Source organism: Lissotriton vulgaris, chromosome 1_1, assembly GCF_964263255.1.
Source record: "Lissotriton vulgaris chromosome 1_1, aLisVul1.2, whole genome shotgun sequence".
In the NCBI taxonomy this organism is placed as follows: domain Eukaryota; kingdom Metazoa; phylum Chordata; class Amphibia; order Caudata; family Salamandridae; genus Lissotriton; species Lissotriton vulgaris.
In genome coordinates this window covers 1,826,367,472-1,826,391,169 of record NC_141685.1, presented here as the reverse complement: position 1 = coordinate 1,826,391,169, position 23,698 = coordinate 1,826,367,472, and the positions used below count along the sequence as shown (strand labels likewise).

Sequence of the window (23,698 nt, the reverse complement as noted above, 5' to 3'; positions counted from 1 at the left end):
CTCTGGCCTGGATCTCGTGTGGAGGAATTGTTGCTCTGACACAGGTAAATACGGGAGACGGGTAGTTAGGTAACAGCCATCCATAGGTTTTTGTATTTTGGTTTTTTGATGGACTTCTTTGATTTGCAGATGGAGGCTAGTAGTTTCGCTTGAAAACTCCCTGGGTAACTATACTAGATACTTTAAATTTGGAGGTTATCTTGGATTGTTTGTTGAGGGGCGGTTATTCGGCCACAGATAGATGTATAAGTTCAATTGGTTTGTGACTCTCTTATTGTTTTCAGATTGGAATTCGGGAGAACACACACGTGATTATATCCAGGCCCGAATAGGCATACATGTTGTTACTTTGAAGTGAGACCTGGGCTTTCTTGATTACAGCATTTGCAGTGGTCTACACGAGCACGCTGCTCTAGGGGTACTTTGGATACAGAATGAATCAAAAAAGAATGGTTCCTCACTGTGTCAACACAGTGTATACTTTTTCACAAAGATTTATCCAATTAAGATACAGTCAGAGACTTAAACATGTCTTAAAACTGTGATTGCTTTCAAGTCTTATACTTTATTTTCCCACGTGTTTTGTTTTTTCTCTCAAAGTGTATACCTAAGTGGTGAGGATTTAATACACTGGATCTTAAAACGGAGTACAGGCCACCACATTGCTTGATTGTATACAGTTTTTTCGAGTAAGCATTTTTTGATAATGGCAGGTATCAATTAGAAAATACTCCTCATTGTGTCAACATAGCATATACTTTTTTGCAATAGCTTGTCCGATGGAGATAGTAATATGTTTGACATAAAATAATTGTCACAAACTCGAGGCTTTATACTTCATTTCTTTTTGTATCTTTGTCTCAGATTACACATCTAAGCGGGGAGGTCATAATACACTGGATCTCAATACTGAGTTTAGGTCACCGCATTTATTGATTACATACAGTAACTTTGAGGTAGGCTACTGCAATGGTTTATTTATGTATGTATCTGCGGATTATAAGCTCTCTCTCTATGTAATATTGTTTCGACCTTTTTGTCAAAAATTTAATTTTAATAAAGGCAATGTTGTATTGCAACAATCTTTGTATGCATCAGAATGGTAAATAGGCAGGTGTCAGTGGTTGTGATGTGACCATCTCTGTTTTGTAAACTAGATGTATGCTTTTTAATTTAAATGTTACAATACTCTACGCAAATAGTTTTCTTTGAATATTCATTTACTGCCCTGATGATGTCCATTCCTGACGCAACGCGTTGGCTGTTTTGAGTTCTGTGCATCGCATTAATTTGGATTTATTTTGGACTATTTGTATTGTTGGAACAGAATTGCTGTTGCTGATATTGAATGAACTCTGCAACAATAAAAACTTTGGAAATCAACATTTGAACCTAAGAATTTGTGACGGACACAACGCTCCTTCCGCATAATTTTGACCCTGAAGTTAGTTACCTTGAGTAATGCCTTTTATGGTAGAGAAAACTGCAAACTCCTCACCTTGTGAATATTCACAAACGTCAGACTGGATACGAAAACCTTTATAGCAATTCTCTTGCGCATCAGCAGGAAGTGTCAGGCAGCTCCACAACGTATCCCTCCCACCTCAGATATTTGCACCTCATCCGCATGCAGCGTCAGTTTCTTTTTTAACTCTGTCCACGCACACGGCCGTTGAGCTCATTGAAATCAGCATGTCACAGCATGCATACATTTTCAATTTTGGAACCTTATTAATGGACAGTAGACGTCCATTCCACAGAAAACGGGAACTAGGGATTTGTGGAGGGATCTACAGTTAGAGTGTCTACCAGAAAAGGTGTTACAGAAGGTACGCAACTTGTTCTTCTGATACTGAAGGTTCTTCATCTTGTGAATAGATACCAAAGCAGTACACCATCCTAGGTGGTGGGTCTGTGCAATGGCTCAGACAAAGAAATCCTACAGGACAGATAAGGCAAAACGCCCCTATCACGAGATCTACCTATCTAGGCAGAAATGCTAAGTGACTATATGGAGAGAAGGCCACGAAGAAGCAGGGTAGATGTCCAACAGTAGCACACCATGCCCCAGAACAGTGATAGCATTGTGTGCTCTGATGGAAAAGGGCCCGCAAACCCTCAGGGTGTTGCTTGTTGGCCGGCCCTTAGCAGATCTTGATGCACAGTACAATCCATCAGCAGATGGTTCTCTTCTGCGCCTCTTTTCCTTTCTTAGCTCCAGAAAAACTGAAAAAAGGTTGGTAATCCTGTTGGCAATCCAATGAACGATCAACATAGAGGCTCAGGGCTCTTTTTGATCAAAAAGAAAGATGGCACAGTAATGGATTACCCTATGTAAAAGGGCATGACTACCTTGGCAGGTATGCTGCATTTGTCTGGAGGGCCAGCTTCTCTGGGAAGAACAAAGTGTAAGGTGGTACAACAGGCAATGTCTTCAGTTCATCAGTTGCGTGGCCAATGTTATGGTCATGAGGAAATCGGCATTCATGGTTAACAAGCAAAGAGGACAACAATGCATGGGCTCAAAAGGAATGCACATGAGATAGGCGAGATCCAAATTAAGGTCCCAGGGCAGCCCAAGGGATGATACTGATGGGAACATCCGGATCAACTTCTTCAAAAAATGCATCACAACAGGTAATTTAAAGAGTGACGGTTGATCTGGTAGGCGCAAAAAGTCTGAAAGGCGATAAATACCCTTTAACTTCGGTCACAGTAACGCCCCGGTGATCAAGTAAAAGACAAAACAGAAGAACATGAGATAAATTTGCTCGCAAGAGTTGAACATGAAGGCATGAATACCACGTAACAAACTTCATACAGCATCCTGCATATAGTTTTGGTAGGTGGATGCTTGGCTGCCAGAATAACATGAACCACTTTGGGAGGAAGATCGAAGGCTATCAACTGTTGCCACTGAGTCTCTTTGCATGGAGTTTTAGGTTGTGGAAGCTCGAGTACAGGATCCGACCTGCTGCTGTGACAGGAGGATCAACCAAAGCAGTATCAGAGAACAAATGCTCCTAGACAGAAGTTCTTGGTGCCACACGCTGCTCTCCCAGGCCGGAGGTACCAGGATTACATGGGCCCTGTCTCTCCTGATCTTTTCAGTGCCCAGAGGAGGGAGGGGCTGGAAGGCATACAGGAGCCCAGAGCCCCATGGTAGGAAAAGGAGTCTTCTAGGCTTCTAGAGGACTGCCTTGGGAATTTCAAAGCACAAAAGCTTTGACACTGCTTCTGCTCTGTGGTAGCAAATATGCTTCTCCTCATGGCTGGAAGATACCCTGTGCCACCTCAGAGTGTAATTGTCACTTGTTATCCACTTGCAACAGCGGCTGAGTTTATATGCCCTAGAGTTCAAAGATGTGGTCAGGTATTGTGCGATGAGGAATACACCCAGAGTGCTCAGCCACTTCCAGATATGTAGGAACTCCTGGTACAGGACCTGCAACCCCACATCTCCCCGTTTGATGCAGTTTTCATGGCAATTGTGTGGTATTTGAGCACCTGTACCTGTTACCCCCTGATTTTTTAGAGGAAGGTCTTCAGTGCCAAGTGAATCGCTCGAAGTAATTTGGCGTGGAGGCGAGCTTCCACCGGAGATCAGAGTCATCTGATCTCCAGTGGCAGCTGGTAGAAGACTCTGGCGGGGGGCAGGGGAAGGTGGCGAGGAGGTGGATTTAGGAAATAAATAAAAAATACAACTTACCTGCCCGTCGCCATCGCTCACCACCACCTTCAGCCGCCGCCTCTCTCAGGAACCAAGAACAGGAAGCATCCAGGCTTCCAGACTCCTCTGAGCAATCCTGACACTGCTGATAGCAGCATCATGCTTGGTCTGAGCACCGTGGTTCTGTGCTCAGAGAGGGAGTGGAAGCCTAGGTATGTTCTCCACACAGACTGTAATGCAGCCAGGGTGGTGAACATGCAAAGTGTGTATGACTGTTTGGCCGGGCCAAACAGTTATGGGCACTTTAGAGTGGAGCAACCACTACTGCTCCCTGTGAAACAGGGAGCTCAGCTCTGCCCCGCCCTAACCTGGCGGCAACTAAAATACAAAAAATTCAATGATAATAAAGCTCTGCAATTATCATTTTCTTTTTTCCTTTGCACTGCTTTGAAGCAGTGGGGGACTGCTCCTCCACTTAGCAGAGGAGCCACAGCTGCTGATCTCCAACTCACCCAGATAACCTCCTGAACCCAGCAACGATGCATCCACCACAACCGTTAGTCGTGTGAGAAAACCGCTTGGGAAAATATACCTTCAATTTGTTATTGTTACCTGTGCAGGACCTTATGGATGCTCTTTTATCCCAAGGACGTTTCCTTTCAGTTTTGATGCAGCCCCCGCCTACAATTTTCCAAAGCAGGGATTTTTTTTTCATTTTGGTGCAGGCCATTACACAATTCAACATGGGTGTCACTACCTTCCTGGCGCAGCCTAACACACCTCATCTCTACAACCACTCATTGGCTACATGGACTCTAAGTCACACACCTCTCCCCACTAAATGGTACTCTACCATTGAGGGCCAAGTGGTTAGATGTGGGTGGGGTAGGGAGCGGAGTCTGCCACTTGACCAATTACAGTCGAGCAGCCACTATTACAAGTCTTTCACAGTCTTCTTCTCTATATGGAGTCTGACAGAATGATCCAGCCAAAAGCTCTCTGAAAAGAGGATTTTAACATGGATCATTACCTTCTAAATAGCTTGGATTGATTCAGGGGAGAGAATATTAAAGGTAGGGCATAACCCCATTTAGATTTTAAAATAAAATAAGTTTCAGTATGGAGTCATACAGAGGACATATAACCTCTATGACATATTCAAGATTTGACTAAAAACATGAATGAAAAGACAATTTTGCTGTTATCAATTCTTAAACTCAAATCTTATTGTAGGGTTTACAAATTGGTAATAGTCCTCTGTATAATGGTCAATTATGTGCTAGACACAAGCATTATTCTCAATACTGATTCTTTGGTTCCACAGCTGAAAAGTTTGAGATGTTGTTTCAAGTGCCTAGCTACATTTGCAACTTAAGCTATGTGTCATGTTACAGAATAAGAACAATGTTGTATTATCAAACACTATCAAAGGAGAATTTACTTACATGTAATCTGGCTGCATCAACTGCATTTTCATACACATCATCCAAATAAATCGGGAAGATTGCTCGATGCCAATACAAAAAACAGCAATCACATTGGGCTCGAACTCTAAGTGAAAAATAGATATAATGGAATTAAAATACTTTTTTTCAAAAAACGGTTTTCAAGTACTAAATGCACATTTCTGAATTATATCCCAACAGTACATCGCAGAAAGTCACCTCGCTCAAACGGACTTGCAGGTCGCTCCCCTCACCGCCACACAGACCCCTGTGTGCCTGTGCCCGCTGCTGAAGCCCCTCGTGATTGGTTTGTGCCTGCTTCCACTGCCTTGCATTCAGTTCCATTGCTCACTGTGCTGCTTTATTCTTTGCTGTCTTGCCCCTTTTTTCCTTTGTGTCTCCCTGTGCCCCAGTCTTTGCCTGTGTCCCCTTTGCTTTTGTGACCCGCTCCCCCCTTCTTGGTTTCCCGGCGCTGCGTCCCAGCGGCCCCACCCCCCTGCATTTTCTTTCGCCACCCGCTCCTGCCTCCCAGCTGCTCCTCCCTCTCACTTCCCCTCTTATGGAGGCCGCGCAGCCGAAGGCAAGCCCTTCTGCGCCGGTCCGCGCCCGGACCGTGCCCAGCGCCAGGACCCCTATCCCCTCCAAATGCCACAACGCCTGCCTCTGCTACGACTCCAGCACCCTCCATGCACTCAACGCCGGACGATCACGCACCTGCTGCCTGGCCGCCCGAAGCGTAACAAAGGACCCTTCTCCTGCCGGAACTGCAGCTTCACCAGCATCCGGCCCGCCAACCCGACCAACAAGGAACCCAACTTCCTCAGATGCATCCTGCTCAACACCCGCTCTGCCCGCAAACACGCCGTTGACCTCTAGGACTTACTCTACACCAACGCCTCAGACGTCGCCTTCTGGACAAAGACCTGGCTGACCTCATCCGCTGCACCTGACATCGCCATAGCCATCCCAGAAGGCTACAAGATCACCCGTAAGGACCGCCCCAACGGAATAGGAGGAGGAATTGCCATCGTCCACAGAAACATTTTCAAAATCTCGACACACGCCGACGACACCCTTAGCACCGCCGACCACCTGCACTTCCAGATCCACACTAACCCCAACACCACCCTCAGAGGCACCCTCATCTACAGACCCCCACGGACCCCGACCGCAGTTCAGCTACTCCATCACCGACTTCATCAGCACACACGCCCTCGCATCCACGGACTACATCCTCCACGAAGACCTGAACTTCCACCTCGAAAACAAAAACGACGCCAACTCCTCCACCCTGATCGGCAACCACGGACTCAGACAACTCGTCACATCAACCACTCACTCTGCAGGTCACATGCTTGATCCCATCTTCTCAGCAAGCACCCACGTCTTCTTTGACCGCACCACCAAACTCCACTGGACCGACCACCGCTGCATCCACTTCACCTTCCAGAAACCCACTACACACCACCACATCCAGCAGATGCTGCGCCGGAGCTGGGGCAAGATCACTGAGGACCAGCTAACCGCCGGCCTCACCTAGAGCCCACCCGCGGACACGACCAATCCTGACGCCGCAGCCTCAGACAATGGATCGAAGACTGCGCCAACACCCTCGCCCCGCTCAAGAAGCCCCCCAACACCCACACTAGCAAGAGAGCCAGCTGGTTCACCGAAGACCTCCAGGCCTCCAAACGAACCTGCCGAAAAATAGAAAAATCTGGACCCGCGAAAGAACACCGGAAAGCTACATAGCTCACAGGAACGCCACCCGTCGACACCACACACTCATCAGATCTGCCAAAAGGACCACCTTCAGAGACCGCATAGACAACAACGCACACAACAGCAAAGAACTCTTCAGCCTCGTGAAAGAACTCTCCAACGCTTCGATGCCACCACCACCCCGGCAACCGCCGACACCACCGCTCACACGACCACCGCCCGCACCAACCGCATGCTCGCCTGGAACAACATCAACGACGACAACACCATCAAGATCATGAACACCATCCACTCCGGATCCCTAGAAGACCACTGCCCACACCACATCTTCAACAAAGCCAGCAGCACTATCGCACACCACCTCCAGAAAACCATCAACATCTCCTTTGAGACAGCGACCTTCCCAGAGAGCTGGAAGCATGCAGAGATCAACGCCCTACTAAAGAAACCCAAGGCGGACCCCAAGGACCTCAATTACTTCCGACCCATCTCCCTGCTCCCGTTCCCGGCAAAAATCATCGAAACCGCCGTCAACAAACAACTAAGCAGCTTCCTCGAAGACAACAGCATCCTGGACCCGTCCCAGTCCGGGTTTCGCAGCTTCCACAGCACCGAAAATGCCCTCATCGCCGCCACCGACGACATCAGGATCCTGCTAGACAATGGGGAAACCGAGGCCCTCATCCTACTGGACCTGTTAGCCGCTTTCGACACAGTCTGCCACCGCAAACTAAGAGCACGCCTCCACGACGCCGGAATCCAAGGCCCTGGACTGGACCACCTCCTTCTTCACCGGGAGAACCCAGAGCGTCTGCCTCCCCCCCTTCCGCTCCAAGCCACCAAGATCATCTAAGGCGTACCCCAAGGCTCATACCTCAGCCCAAAGTTGTTCAACGTCTACATGGCACTGCTCGCCCACGTTGCCCGACAGCACGACCTAAACATCATCTTATATGCCGACGACACCCAGCTGATCCTCTAGCTCACCAAAGACCCCCAAACCGCCAAAACCAACCTCCATGAAGGACTGAAGGCCCTCGCCGCATGGATGAGGAACAGCCAACTGCAGCTGAACTCGACAAGACGGAGGTCCTCATCCTCGGTGCCTCCCGCTCGGCCTGGGAGGACTCCTGGTGGCCGAATGCACTAGGAGCACCCCCCACACCCACCAACAACGCACGAAACCTAGGGGTCATCCTCGACTTCACACTCTCTATGACAAAGCAGGTCAACGCCATCTCCTCCTCCTACTTCAACACCCTTCGCTTGATCTTCAAGTGGTTCCCCACAGAAACTAGAAGGACGGTCACCCAGGCCCTCATCAGCAGAAGACTGGACTAGGGCAACGCAGTCTACGCAGGAGTCCCGTCCAAACTCCTGAAACGACTCTAACGCATCCAGAACGCCTCCACACGCCTTGATCCTCGGTATTCCCTGCCACAGCCACATCACACCCCACCTGAAGGACCTGCACTGGCTCCCCATCAACAAGAGGATAACCTTCAAGCTCCTCACCCACGCACACAAGGCACTCCATGACACCGGACCAGCGTACCTCGACAGCGGACTCAGACGCTACACCCCCGCCCGCCAGCTCCGTTCCGCAGACCGCACCCTCGCCACCGTCCCCCGCATCCAAAGAGTGACCGCCGGCGGCAGATCGTTCTCCCACCTCGCCGCCAAGACGTGGAACACCCTCCCCATCCACCTACGGCTGACTGAAGACCTCCTTACCTTCAGGAGACTCCTCAAGACCTGGCTCTTCGAACAGTAGCAGCGCTTTTCCCCCCTAAAGCCTTGAGACCCTCAAGGGTAGGTAGTGAGCTTTACAAATGCTATGATTGATTGATTGATTTTAGGCTTCAAGACGTACTACTTCTGGCTCAAGAGAATTTGTAGTGGAACGACAATTTCAAATAAGAGTCTGTAGGATGGATTACCGAATTTATATCATTTACATAATATATTCATTACAGAATGTATCTCTGACTTATTCACTGGAGAGCAGCCTTAGGACAATGCAATAATTTCAGGTAATCTTTTATGCCACCTTTGGTTCTTTGCATGATTAAAGACACTACAAAACTATTTCATAACATGCTTTACTCAACTGAGGTGATCCAGTGTTGGCAGTCATCTACTCTATTGGAAGTACTGGGGCTGAAATCCTCCAACAATGTTGGAAAGTGTTTGGGGTCACAGAGAGTCTTTCATCGAGGGCCAAAAGAATAAGGTTTTGATACAGAGATAATTGCAGATTGAGTATAGGACATAGACTGTTAATAGCACCTGAAGGAACTCTAGCTCAGCCTTGCTTTGGGTTTCTAGGGTACGCCGAGGTCCTGGAGGCCAACAGTTCTGATGTAGGGATTTAGAAGTGAAAGAAGATAAAGTACTAACTGCAGAAAATAACTGGCAATGCGAGAGCAGCTGAATATGCACTGATACCAATTAGTGCAAGCAGAGCAATGTTGATAGCATTGTAAGCCTATGTAATTTACATGAACAGGCAGAATCAAACACAGGAGCGGCTAAAGTTAGGCTACCAAAAAAATAATTTAGACCGGAGCTACACATGTTTGATACTAGCAACACTCACCAGAATTAATGGTTGGTAGATGGTGAGACAACTGAAGATCAAACATGCATAGATCACATGCAGAACGCTACTATCCTTCAAAGGCAATCACTGGGATATGAAAGAGAAAGCTACAAAGGAATAGGGGACCCCCTGCCTGACAGTTACGTTAATGACCAAATAACTAAATTTAAAGAAGAGAACTCCATCCTCTACCCCTCCCAATCAGGATTCCGCTGCAACCACAGCACCGACCGCCCTGCTTGCTGCCACAGACAACATCCACCCCCTCCTCGACCAAGGCCACACCATGGACCTGATCCTACTAGACCTCTCAACAGCCTTCAACAATGTCTCCCACCGCCACCCTCACTGCTGGACTACAGGACGCCGGCATACAAGGAACGGTTCTCGACTGGATCCGCTCATTCCTCACCAGTAGAACCCAAAGAATCGGACTACCTCCCTTTCTCTCCAAACCCACGTAAATCACCTGCCGAGTACCCCATGAAACATTGATCAGCCCAAAGCTCTTCAATATCTACACGGCCCCCTTTGCCGCCATCGTCAGGCAGCACGGACTAAGCATAATATCCTACGAAGATGACATTCAGCTCATCCTCTCCTGGACCATGGACCCCAGCACAGGAAGGAATGAAGAACATAGCATCCTGAATGAGCAGCAGCTGCCTGAAGCTCAACTTGGAGAAGACAGAGGTCCTCGTACACTCCTCCTTGGCTCAGGAAAACACCTGGTGGCCCGCCACCCTCGGAAGCCCTGCCGACGCCACCGACCACGCCTGGAACCTCGGCATCGTACGCAACTCCTCCCTCTCCATGACCCGACAAGTCAACGTCGTCGCCTCCAGCTGTTTTAACACCCTCCGCATCCTCCTAAAGACCTTTAAATGGATCCCCCCCGGAATCAAAAAAGACTGTCACCCACGCACTTGTAACCAGCAGACGCCGGAATCAACAAGTGTCTGCTTCGCAAGCTCCAGACCATACAGAAAAAGGCAGCCAGACTCTTACTCTGCATACTTTGACAAGAAAACATCACCCAACACCTGCAAAACCTCCACTGGCTCCCAGTTGAGAAGAGTCATTTTCAAGATACTCACCCACCCCTACAAAAGCCTCCAAAACACCGGACCACAATACCTCAACAAAATAATCTCCTTCTACATACCCAAAAGAAACCTCAGATCTGCAGACCTCGCCCAAATCCCTCGCATCCGCAGAGCAGGCAGACGAGCCTTCTCCTACATCGCCGCCAGGACCTGGAACGAGCTCCTGATTAACATCAGACTCGCCCCCTCCCTGAACATATTCAAGAAGACACTCAAGACCTGGCTCTTCGACTAAACAGAGCTGATGGCCGCCCCCCCCGCCCCCACGCCTTGAGACCCTCACAGGTGAGTTATGCGCTTACAATTCCCCTGATTGATTGATTAATTATATGTCTGGATTATTTACCTTGAATGAAAAAAGGTTCAAAGAAAGGAAGCAACGCTAGGATATTTACTCACAGATGTTGAGAAGTACAGCACCCATATTTTATGGTGCATTATATTAAATAACTGCACTAAGATCTATGCCGTATCATTTCTAAATTATGCACTATCCATGCCAATCTACTAAAATCTGCAAACCAAATAAAGATGATTTTACAACTGTAATGCAACACACGGTTTAATTCATCATAAATATGCCAAGCCCTAAAACACATAACTCAAGTAAATGACAATCAACTCAATTCAGAAAAAGAAAAATACAGAAAAAACTAACAGAAGATCAAACACATACACCTCCAATCCCCCCCCCCCCCACACACACACACACAGTTACCAATAGGAAGGAAACAGTAACTCTGGGGTCGGGAAAATCTGGTCCTTTATAAGTTGGATCCTTAAGGTTCACTTAGACATGAGGATTTGCCAGGTGATCTGAATTTATCCATTTGTTTCCCTTATAATTCTACTTCCTGGACCATTCTTTTACAGGGAGATATCAAGAGCTGAAATCTATAGGTGAATGTTACCAAATTCATGATGTTCCAGAGGTGACCATAATTTAAATTGGGCTGGTAACTAATCCAACAAAACAATACGGTGGGGGAGGACCTAGGGGAAGTTTAAAGACCAAGCTCTGGGTACAATCCCCACAAGAACTAGTATATAACAGAGGTACCAGAGGGTCTCAAGCCAATGTGCCCATAAGTTAAGAAAACCAACCGAGGACCCACGGTCACCTGAATGCTCCGGGTGCCCTTACAGTCTGTGCAAGACACTAAATCTGTAAGGCAGGCTGGCCTCACGCCACCTGGCAGAGGCTCAGGGGAAAATGAAGCACCGCTCTAACCGTCGGTACTCCTGGCCGGCGTCCTGACGATGATGATGAAGGGCGGATCCGAGTGGTGACTGATGGGTATTTTTCCTCATCCCCTGAGAGCTCTCTGTGACGCCACCTGTGAGAAATTGTGGGTCCTCGGTTGGTTTTCTTAACTTATGGGCACATTGGCTTGAGACCCTCTGGTACCTCTGTTATATACTGGTAACTAATCCTACAAGCCCCATCAGAATTAAGTGGCCAGTCTTAAAGACAGTTCAGAATGTGACAACTTGTCAAAAGGACTCCTGTGCTATTTTACAGAAAATCCACGTATCCTTTGAACTTTCACAGATCAACTTGCAATGAAATTCAAAAATTCCTTACCTACTATACTTTTGTTTAAAATGCTTTGTAGTGTATATAACCAAGTTAAAACATGGAGAATTAAAAAAGAGCAAGCATTGAAACTATTAAAAACAAGTTTCTAAACAACCTTGAAAAGTGGTGAGGAGTGTAGGAAGCCCATTTTATTATGACTAGTGTCAAAGATATAAAGGGTTCGGTAGCCGCAACCCAGTGTTCCTTTATGTCTTTGAATTAATGTTATGCTCTAGGGCATTCATAAGTGCGCACACATTTTTCTAAGCAGTAGAGGACGTGAGGCATTTACCTGAGCTGATACAGCTTGTCTCTGGCACCAGGAAACAAAGTACCAGAGTATGAACTGTCCTATGCACCAAATAACAATGTTGCAGCTTTTACTTTTATGGGAAAGGAAGTGCTATGCACAGATTTGATTTGGTCAAGTAGTTCTTCTATATACCCAAATGCATTATAACCCTAGCAATTTGGATAATGTGTAGCCATAGAATGGCTCCAGCTGAAGCAGCACAATAGAACCCTTTTCAGGGGTGAATGTAAAATGTCTAGCTTTCGTAAGAGAAAGTTTCAATTCTATTAAGGTCACAGAAGCGAGGATTATGCTGAACATTCTTCATTTTATTATACAGCAGCCATTTTCAAAACATTAAAAAGCACTTCATTTCCTAATGACCCAAAGGGAAAACAAATGCCAGTCCATTGAATCAGCTAGGGTGGCTGTCTCCCTTAATAGACCCTTGTTGACTCTCCTGTCACTTCTTTCTATGTGCGAAAGAAGCCAGAATCCATCCCGTCTAATCCTGTTTTGATGAATCAGCCCCTGTGAAACAGTGAAGTCAATTGAATCAAAACACTTCTAGGGCGTCAAAATTAACACTTTCCAAAAGAACATGATCACCCAATCAAACAATATGGTCTATATTGCTTATGATAGCACCGCACAGGAGTCTGGAATGTATGTTGGAAATTGAGTACTTACCCTGAACCTGGCATCTACAGTCTTACATCAGCCGCTAATCTTCATACAGGGTGGGCAGGTGGTCAGTGTCCAATGAGAGATTCCTAATAGAATGTAAGCTTTCTGTTACAAAAGCTAGGAAGTTTTACATTCTATGCCATTTCTGCTATGCTGAGAAGTGGTTTGAAATAAAATCTTTTGAAGGTTGATTCCAAGGACCAATCTGCTGTGTCAAGGATATCTTCCAAGCATGCCCCCAAGGCAAACGCTCTGGATGCCATTGCCCTCTGGTAGAATGTGCGCCAAATATCTTTGTGTCTATGCCAGACTCATGCATGGCCCATCTCACCATCGTAAGGGACCAGACCCCCTCTGTGAGGTTTATGAATGGAGATAAGAAGTTGTCTTCTCCCGGGGGGGCGGAAGTCCTCTGCTCTGTCATGGCCTCAAATGCTTTTATGCTGCGAACCACACACACCTTAGAAGTCTTCGCAAAGGCGGGGTATGAGACAATGCAAGAGTTACACTTTGACCGTCTGGAGATATGAAAAGTACCCCAATCCTGGGTCACTTTTCCAGTTATGCCCAGGGTTCTGATGTCTGATACATGTTTACAGAACACCAGGGACAGCAGTGTAGCCAATTTGGCCAACAGCACCTTTCTGGGACGATACTTGTTACTAGGCCATGATAGAAAAATATTTTACACCTTGTTGACATCCCACAGTACCAAGTACCTCGGTCAGGAGGGAACGATAGTCGAATGCCTCTACGCGATTTCCTGACCAGCAGATGTTCACCCACAGAATGGCATTCGATTAGGGCATGCCCTGCTGAGACTGCTAAACTGAAGGTATTAACTAACCTGTGTGCCAAGCCTTTGGATGCTAGGAAGGCTAGAAAGTTCAGAATGTGGACAACATTTGTCCCCAAGGGATCCAGGTATCTCTGATGACACCAACCCAACCATCCAACCATCCGGACCAAGCGGATCTATAGAGCTTGAAAGTACTGTCAGCCCATGCTCTTGAAAGTAAATCTGCAGCTTGGCTTGAAAGGCCTTGGACTTTCATCGTCCCTTGTAATCTTTGACACCATAACCTGCCAGAACCAGATGGTGAGGATTCCCTGAGGGATACCTGAGGAGACATGGAAATAGAGGTAGATTGATTGGAGAATCCCAAGAAAGTTCCATCAGAACCGGATAACAAACTTGAGATCTCTAGATCGGGGTCATCACCATCATGCCTGTTTGCAGTCTCCAAGCTTGCGGCGAGAGCCCTATCATTAAGCAGAACAAGGTAAACGCATATCTTACCTCCGATGTCCAGTTCGCTAAGGCATCTGTTCCAGCTGCATTGGGCTCCACGCTCCAGGTGAAATATCTTTCTATCTGGCGGGCCACCGTGATGCCATGTGATCCAATGTGAAAGGATCCCATCTAGACAAAATTGCCTGGAACACAAACGGATCCAGTTACCGTAGGCTCATGTCCTGAAGGTATCGCAACTGCAAGCCCACTACTTGTCTGACGGAGCCCGCAAGATTGTCACAGATATCGAGATCTGATTCTCGAGACAGTGGTCCCAGAAGCTCGGGGTGAAGTCCAAAAGGGGCTTGGATCTCGTCCCCCCCAAGGTGGTGGCTGTAACGGACTGCCACCACATTGCCCATTTTAGGGAGCACTCAGTCCTGTACCCTGTCTTTGGTCCCTCAAATCACTGAGCAGGATGCTTCTAACAATTCCAGACAGTTGATGTGTAATGCTCGTTCGTGATCGGACCATTTTCCACTGCTAGAGAATTACTAACACCTTGCCCCCCCCAGCCTCAGCTGCTGAAGTCAGACTCTGTCACCAGGTCCTGATGGAAACCAAAGATGGCTCGCCCGTTTCTTGCCTCCATGTGGGCCAACCTCCACTGAATTTCTACTTTGGCCTCATCCAAAAAAGGGACCCTTTGAGAGTGCATCTGGCCTTTCGGGAGATGGGAAATCTTCAGCCGCTGAAGGGCCGTATAGTGAAGGGGTCCTGGAAAGATGGCCTGTACTGATGATGAGAGTAGCTCCACTTCCCTCGCAATTTGCTAGAGAGAAGTGGTCAATCTGGCTAAATTTCTCTTTAGCATGTGTCTGACCTTGGCTGTTTTATGAGATGGAAGACTCAAAGTCGCTCAAACTGAGTCCACAAAAAAACTAAGAAAATGTACGATGAAAACCAGGGACTGTAATAAATTGACAGTTGTCTGCCGATATCCCGTCAGAATCCTCAAGCATTAATCCATCAGGAGGATATTGTTCAAATATACAATTAGACGCATAACCCTTGCTAGGAGGTGAACCTCCACTGGTTTCAGGACCTTGGTAAAGCACCTTGAAGCGGAGGATAGTCAGAAGGGGAGCGCGGTACGTTTGACGGTCTGGAGATGAGAGTGAAACTGTAAAAACCGACTATGTGGAAGGTAAATCGGGAGCATGAGGTATGAGTCCCTGAGATTCAGACATACTAACCAATCGTTGGTTCTCATGAGGTCTCGCAGGAGGTGGATTGCCTCCATCTTAAAGTAGTGGAAAACCAGCAACTCAATAAATTCTTTGAGGTTTACGAGAGCATTGGCCTCCATCCTGTCCAGCTAAAATAGGCTGCTGTTAAAACTATTTTGGTGAGAGGTTGAAGGGGAAATAGTCCCTTTGGAGAGGTTGTCCACTACCTCCGGGTCCACCAGAGAGGTAGTGGTCGAAGAACACAATAGAGCGGGGAGCATGGGATTGGAACAGTCAACTATAGAATTCCATCTTGAACCCTGGAATTGTTTGAAGGACCCAAGCATCTGATGTCGCAGTTGTCCCAGTTGTGGACAAAATCTGCCAACCTGCCCCCTAAGCCTATATGGGAAAACAGTGTACACTCACCATGAGAGGAGCCTTGGATAATTCTGCCAATAGATCCACCTCGGGAGCCTCATTGATGGGGCTATCATCTAGTGGGATAGAAGCCTTCAAATCTGCTGTGGTCCTGCCATGGGCCACGGTTTGAGGCTTGGCCCTTGGTGAGAGCTTGGTACTGGAATCGGCTGAGCAAATACCCCCTACAATGACCATCCCGGTGAAAACACAAAAGCTAAAGATCTTTTTGATGGATAACTGAGCCTTATCCAATTAATTGAAGGTGGGCACAAACTTACCCTCCTCCTTTATAGAAGGGATCTCCAAAGAGATCCCCCTGTGCAACATGTTCTGCCTCCGAGGTAGCAGATCCCCTAGTTTGGGGTCCATCTTAATTAGGATGGATATGCGTTGCTCTGTGGAGATGGCACAGTTGGCAATCCCCCAAAAAATAATGGTTTGCGGGCCCACCCAGATGGAATATCTGGAGATACGAGGGAACCAGAGGATTTGGCATCCTCAGCCATGACAAGAATCTTGGTCAGTGGACCCTCAATGTCAAGGAGTTTTCCTTGAAATGACAGTCTTGGGTTCCTGGATGTATCTGGCTAGAAAAGTAGACATTCTGGGGTCACTTTTAGAGCGTGAGGGCCACTTTACCGCCCAGAGACAAATGGAGGCATATGCAGATGTGTATATCTTTGTTGAGGCTTGTGAAGCTTCCGGGCCATGTAGGTGGCACCCTTCTCTGCTGTTGCTTATTTGGAGGAGCAGGGGTGTAACCGGTCATCAGGGTTCAGCCTATCTGACCCCATATCCTGGTATTCCTTCTTATCGCAGACCGGTTTAGAATCAGTGGACAGGCGCCAAGGTTCAACTGGTTCGGAATCCCCATCTGAACTGGTGGGGGGGGGAGTCATGACTATCTATGGGTATAGGAGGCGGGGGGCTGGATGTGAAGTAGTCTTGTCATGGGTCCCTAAAGCTGGGAAGGATGGAGGTTCGAACCCCAACGGTGAGATATGGCCCATAAATGCGTGCTTGAGCCACTAGGCATCTAGGTTGACCCCTGTGTTAGTTAGGGTTGCGCTTTTGTCTGGTCTATGAGGGTTCTGCACCAGGCAGCCCTAGAGGTTGGGTGTGGGGCAAAGGTCATGGGAGTTCCTCCCTCTGGAAGAGGGGTTTGAAGCATTTCTGTGCCATTTGGAGTATTTTCTGCTATATAGGTGCCACAGCGTCAGACAAAGCTATGTGTATGAAGGCATTCATCACCTTACAAATGTAATCATCAATAGGGGAGACTCACTCCTACTCCATATACGAGTCCTGGGACTCCGGCGTGATAAGAGCGAGAAAGACTGGGGGTTTCCCAGGTAAGTATAGGCAGCCAAGGGTAGTCAGTAGCATGGGGACGACACTCGCCCACTTGGTTCAAAGGGCAGTGTTCTGAATCAGCCTGACTATTCCCAAACTGCCATTATTGAGGCATTTTTTAAATCATACAGACCCCTTACTCGGTTATATAGACTCCAAGCAAGTGGGTCAGTATCCTGGGACTGTCGCGGCCAGTCGCACTGCTCTGGGAAAGCAAGGAAAAGTGTTTGCCGCAGGCGTGCTGGCCACGCTTGTTGCAAACAATGCAATAAAAGACTGGTGTGGAAGCCAACAGGCCGCAGAAGAGCCTAAGCGGCTGCGCATGGAACATCTGAGGGTTCCTACAGCCGCACTATGGAAAAAAAATGCATTAGCACAGTGATTAGTGTTAGCAGATACAATAAAAGAGCCACATATAACAATACACTTAAGGCCTAGAAGCCACTGGCATTTATTTGATGGCTGCAGGAGCAGAGATGAAAAAGGTAGCAAGAGAGTCAACAAGGGTCTATGAACGGACCCCTGCATGCTAATGTGATGGACTGGCATATCAGTTTTCCCTGTGGTTCATAGTAAATTAAGTTTTTTCTTAATGTTTTGAAAATGGCTGTTGTCAATAAAGTGAAGCAACATCAGCATAATCCTCGCCTTCCGTCCTGACATAGAGTAATGTTCGCGATATTAAGATGCAAAGGTGGGGGCTACTGCTGCCAGGGCAGCACTCACTTGAGCAAATAGCAAGAGATTATTATCTGAAATAATGCAGGGCTCTCTCAAATTCTAAGCCCAAGTGGGGCAGATGCTTACTGTCTGACCATACTTTGGGTCTCAAAGCAAGGATTTCAAGGTAGTTACATTTCCATTACAATAGAAGGACAGAGAAGACACTGCAGATGCACGGTGTATAATGACCCACTACAAGAAGCATATGACAATAAGCAATGAATTTCAATGCGAGTCCTTCTCTTGGACTTCTTAGGCAGTCAGTTGCTACAGGAAGTACCCTGTGTAAGCAGTGTGAGTTATGCCTTTCAAATTTATATTTAACATACCAGGAGGACAATATATATTTTTCCAGCTTGAAAGTCTGGAACCATGTCTAGCTCAGTGCCAAATATTTTGAGAGAGGCGTGACAGTTGGAGAGAGTGTGTTTTTGTACATAGTATATGGCTGGAATGATGTCTGTGAGGACTAGGACAGCCTTGCCTACGAGGTGGGTTTGAAAAGCTGTGAGTGCTAGGAACGCCGCCGGAACTTCTAAGTAGTTGATGTGGAGATTTTCCTGATTTTCGCCCCACAGACCCTGGATTGTGTAATCTTGGAGATGGGCACCCCAACCAGTGAGAAATGCGTCTGCTGTTAGCACGATCTGTGGAATACGGTCAATGAAGGGACACCCTTTTAATACATTTTGTGGGTTCCACAGCTGGAGAGAGAGATGGGTGAGGCAGTTAGCAACACTAGATCGGTTAATTGACCCTGCGATTGATTCCACTGACAAGCAAAGCACTCTTGTAGGGAACGCATGTGAAGACTTGCATGGGGTACGATTGCGATGCAAGACGCCTTCATTCCAAGCAGTTGCATGAAAAATCAGGCTGGTAATGTCTGGTTGGGTTGAAACTGTAGTATCACAGACTGAATGTTGTGAATTTTGGCTGCATTGGGAGAGGCTAGAGCCTTGAGTGTGTCAATAATGGCTCCTAGATAAGACTGCATCTGTGAAGGACGCAGGTGAAATTTATGTGTATTGACCGTGAAGCCCAATTGATGAAGAAGGTCTATTGTAGTCTAATGTGTGCAGACAGTTTTGGAAAGTGCTGGCTTTGATGTGCCAGTCATCTAGATAGGTAATGCCGTGAATACATTGTCTTCTGAGATGAGCTGCTACTACTGCCAGACATTTGGTAAATACTCTGGGTGCAGTGGTGACTCCGAACAGAAGTACTTTGAACGGGTAATGTTTGACTGCTATGACAAATCTGAGGTATTTGCGATGAGCTGGATGACTTGGAATGTGAAAATACGTGTCTTTTAAGTCTAGAGAAGAAATAAAATCGCCCTGCTGTAAAAGTGGAAATACCCGTTAAAGGGTCACCATGTGAAAGTGCTCTGACAGTGCGCATTGGTTTAAATCTCTGAGATCCAGAATAGGTCCTAATGAGTCGTCTTTTTGGTGGGGGGTGGTCAGAAAGTAGAGAGAGTAAACCCCTGAACCTTGGTACTGAAATGGAACTGGTTCTATGGCTCCTTTCAATAAGAGAGTTTGAACTTCTTGTTCGAGCAACAGCAAGTGGTCTGGCGACAATTTGTGAGAACGAGGTGGAATATTTGGAGGATTGGCGGTAAGCTCCAGGCAATAACCATGTTGGACAATTCAAAGCACCCATTTGCCGTTGTTATAGATTGCCAAATGGGGAGAAATTGTTGAAGTCTACCCCCGACAGGTGTGTAGTAGTGAGAGGGAAGCATAGGGAAGGGGAGTTACGGGGTGTGGTGCCCTTAGATTTGTTTCCCCTATACCCTAATCTAAAAAAGCCTCTTGAAGAAGAGGATTGGTTGTTACCCTTGTACTAGGAAGTGTATTGTCTAAGGGTGTTTACTTGGACCCTCCCCGAAGCGCCAAAAGGAGCCCCTGTTTAAACAAGACTGAAGCACTCCCATGGATTTTGCTAACTCAGTATCCTTTTTCATTTTTTCGAGCGCATGATCTACCTCAGGGCCAAAAAGATGTTCTTTGTCAAAAGGTGTATTTAAAATTAATTTTGGATTTTGGGCTTTTAAACCAAAGATCCTTAACCAAGCATGCCTTGTGAGTAGGACGCTAGTGTTGACCTCTCTAGTTGCGGTGTCAGCAGCATCTAGGGCGCACCTTATGGAAGAGTTGGAAGGAAAATTTTACTTGCCAATTAAGCATCTGTTCTTGGCATGTAGAGCTGTAGATTCACATGCTCTGCATACTCCTGCAATCTAGTGTTGGGAACGGATGTTTGCAAGTTGTTTTCTTCAAAGAAATCTTCCCAGTCACGAAGTAAGGTGACTCCTCCTTACGGTGATACTGTGCATGGGATCGACTCCATTGTTAGATTGTTTTCCCACAGAGGGTCAGAATGAAGATAGTAAGTGTAGACTAAAGATGTCCATGCCTATGTATATGAGTAAGAAACTGCAACAGGTTTAGGTACCCCGGGAGGCGAATCTATGTGATAGGAACAGATGCTTACTTGGTAAGTAAAATTTTCTGTTTGAGGTATGTGAGCTATAGATCACATGCTTTGCATAGACTATACAGCAGTATTCTCCCAAAGCAGTGGTTAACCTGTAGCTGTTGCAGTTGTTTGAAAGAGTGTTCTAAGAACTGCCTGGCCTACATTCGCTTGTTGTCTCACTAACACATCTACACAATAGAGCTTGGTGAATGTGTGCGGTGTAGACCATGTTGCAGCTTTACAGACGTCAGCTATGGAGATGTTTCCTAACAAATTCGTAGTAGTCCCTAGTTTGCGGGTGGAATGCGCTCTAGGGAGTATTGGTAAAGTCCACTTTGCTCTTGCATAGCATGTTTGGATACATTTAACAATCCACCGAGCAATACCGGATTTAGAAATAGGATTTCCTTTGTGTGGTGGAGCAAAAGCCACAAAGAGTTTTTTAGTTCGCAGAAATGGTTTGGGCCTCTGTATGTAATTCAATAAGGCTCGTCTAACATATGAAAAGTGTAGAGCCCATTCTGCCACTGAATCTGGTTGAGAAAATAACACAGGCAACTCAACAGATTGATTGATGTGAAAGGGAGATACCACTGTGGGTAGGAACTTGGGGTTAGTGCAAAGAACCACTTTGTCTTTGTGGAGTTGTAAAAATGGTTTGTCTATGGTTTGTGCCTGAAGCTATTCCATTCTCCTCAGTGATGTAATAGCAATGAGGAAAGCAACTTTCCAGGTGAGAAATTGCAGTTTACATTTATGCAATGGCTCAAAGGGTCAAACAATTAGTCTGGTAAGGTCAATGTTAAGAATACACACTGGAGCAGGTGGAAGTCTTGGTGGAATAACTCTTGAGTCCTTCCATAAACGCCTAGATAACAGGTACTCTGAAAAGGGACAGATGCTGTCTATTTTGAAGGTATAGCTATTGCAGCAAGATGTAAGCCTAAGGATGTGTAAGGCAATCCGGACTGCTGCAAGTGTAGTAAGTAACAAATGATATTTTGAATGGAAGCATCTAACGGGTTGATATAGTTGTTAATAAAGAACAAGTTACTTACCTTCGGTAACAATATATCTGTAAGAGACATAGATTAGTTATAGATTCCTTACCTTAGACTTACCTCCAGGCGTCACACTGGATCCAGGGAATTTTTCATCAGCAGTACCCCTGCGAGTCGAAAGGTGGAGTCAGTAGGCTCTGCGTTAGTCATTGGCGTTGTGGTCGCCGGGATGACGTCGCAGTAGCTTCTTAGAAGCCGCACTAGCACGCTGATGTCAGTTCTTTTACACGACATTCCACACCAGAAATGCAGAGCCATGCAAGACACTGACCACTGGTGCACAAAACTAGGGCCCTGAAAGGATGTCCTTAACCCTAGAAATAAGTTAGCAGAATGGGGAGGATGGGTGGGGTGGTAAGGAATCTATAACTAATCTATGTCTCTTAAAGATATATTTTTACCCAAGGTAAGTAACTTGTTCATCTGAAAGAGACAATTATAGATTCCTTACCTTAGAATAGATACCCCAGCAATACCAACCCCGGAGGTGGGTATGCAAACCAAGTTAACACCAGAAAGTCCTGGAGAACAGAACAGCTAAAAAAGCTGTTTTTCTGGACTTGGCTGTCCAGGCAGTAGTGTTTTGTGAATGTGTGCAACCATGCCCACGTAGCTGCCTGACAGATGTCAGTAAGGGTGACTTCATGTTCAAAAGCAGGGGTAGCTGCCGTCACCCTGGTGGAATGGCCGCGCATTCCCACTGGAGGCTCCTTCTTTGCCAAAGGATAGCAAGCTTTTATGCACAAAACAACCCACCAGGAGATGGTCCGTTTGTGCACGGCCCGACGTTTCATGGCGCCCACGTAGCCAACAAAGAGCTGGTCATCCACCCGGAATTGTTTGGTGCAATCCAAATAGAAGGAAAGCGCACGTTTTGGATCCAGGAGGCGGAGCCTCTCTTCCTCCTTTGTAGGATGCGGTGGTGGAAAGAAGGTGGGCAAAGTGATTGCTTGACCAATGTGGAAAGAAGTAACCACCTATGAAAGAAAGAAAGATCTAGTTCTGAGGATGACCTTGTCCGGATGAACAGCCAGAAAGGGAGGCTTGGAAGAAAGAGCGTGGAGCTCACTCACCCTGCGCGCAGAGGTAATGGCCACCAGAAAGGCCATTTTCAAAGTCAGAAGCCTGAGAGGACAGTTATGTAGCAGCTCAAAGGAGCGCACATACAATATGCAAGAACCAGCATCAAGTCCCACTAAGGCATTAAGAAGGGAATAGGCTGAAAGAGAGGAGTAATGCCCTTAAGGAAGAGATTTACAACAGGGGACTTGAAAAAAGAAGGCTGATCAGGAAGCCTAAGAAAGGCTGAAATGGCTGAGAGATAGCCCTTAAGAGTGCCCAGAGCAGAGCCCTGCTGGGCCACAGAAAGAAGGAACAAGAGAACTTCAGAAAGAGGGGCAGAAAGGGTATCCACAGGCTTTGCTGCACACTATGTCACAAATGTGTTCCATCTGCAGGCGTATACCGTCTTAGTGGAGGGACGCCTGGCTGCCAAGATAACATCACATACTTCGGGAGGAAGGTCGAAAGCTGTCAACTGTCGCCACTCAATCTCCACGCAGGGAGGTGGAGATTGGAAAGGTTCAGGTTGAGGACTGTCCTCTGCTGCTGAGACAGAAGATCCTCCCCCCGAAGAGGCAGTCAGATCGGAGGATCGATGGCCATATGCAATAGCTCGGGATACCAGATGCTTCTTTCCAAATCCGGAGCCACAAGGATGACTTGGGCCTAGTCGCGATTGATCATCTTCAGCAGTCTGGGCAAAAGTGGCATAGGCGGAAAGGCATGTAGAAGACCGCAAATCCACTTGCGAGGAAAATGTCGACTAGCGAGTGCCACCTTTGAAATGCCAATGCGCAGAACTGCTGACATTGCACGTTCTCTTCGGTGGTGAATAGATCTAACTAAAGCTCTCCCCACCACTGAAAGAGACCTGACGCCCCCTCCGACTGAAGACGCCATTCACGATCCATCATGCACCTGCGGCTGAGTTCGTCCGCCCTGACGTTCAGTAAACCTTCCAGGTGTTGAACCACCAGGGATATGCCCTGGTGTTCAAGACAGGTTCAGAGACGTAAAGCCTCT

The 23,698-nt window shown here is 46.9% G+C and overlaps 1 protein-coding gene across 1 annotated transcript in view; it reads right to left on the bottom strand.

The window, feature by feature from the left end:
* Nucleotides 1–23,698, bottom strand: part of WASHC4 (WASH complex subunit 4) — a 975,954-nt gene that overhangs the window by 577,892 nt on the left and 374,364 nt on the right. Inside the window, exon 19 of the mRNA XM_086919270.1 lies at nt 5,116–5,221. Coding sequence (XP_086775396.1) covers nt 5,116–5,221 — 106 coding nt within the window. The remainder of the gene's footprint in view (nt 1–5,115; nt 5,222–23,698) is intronic.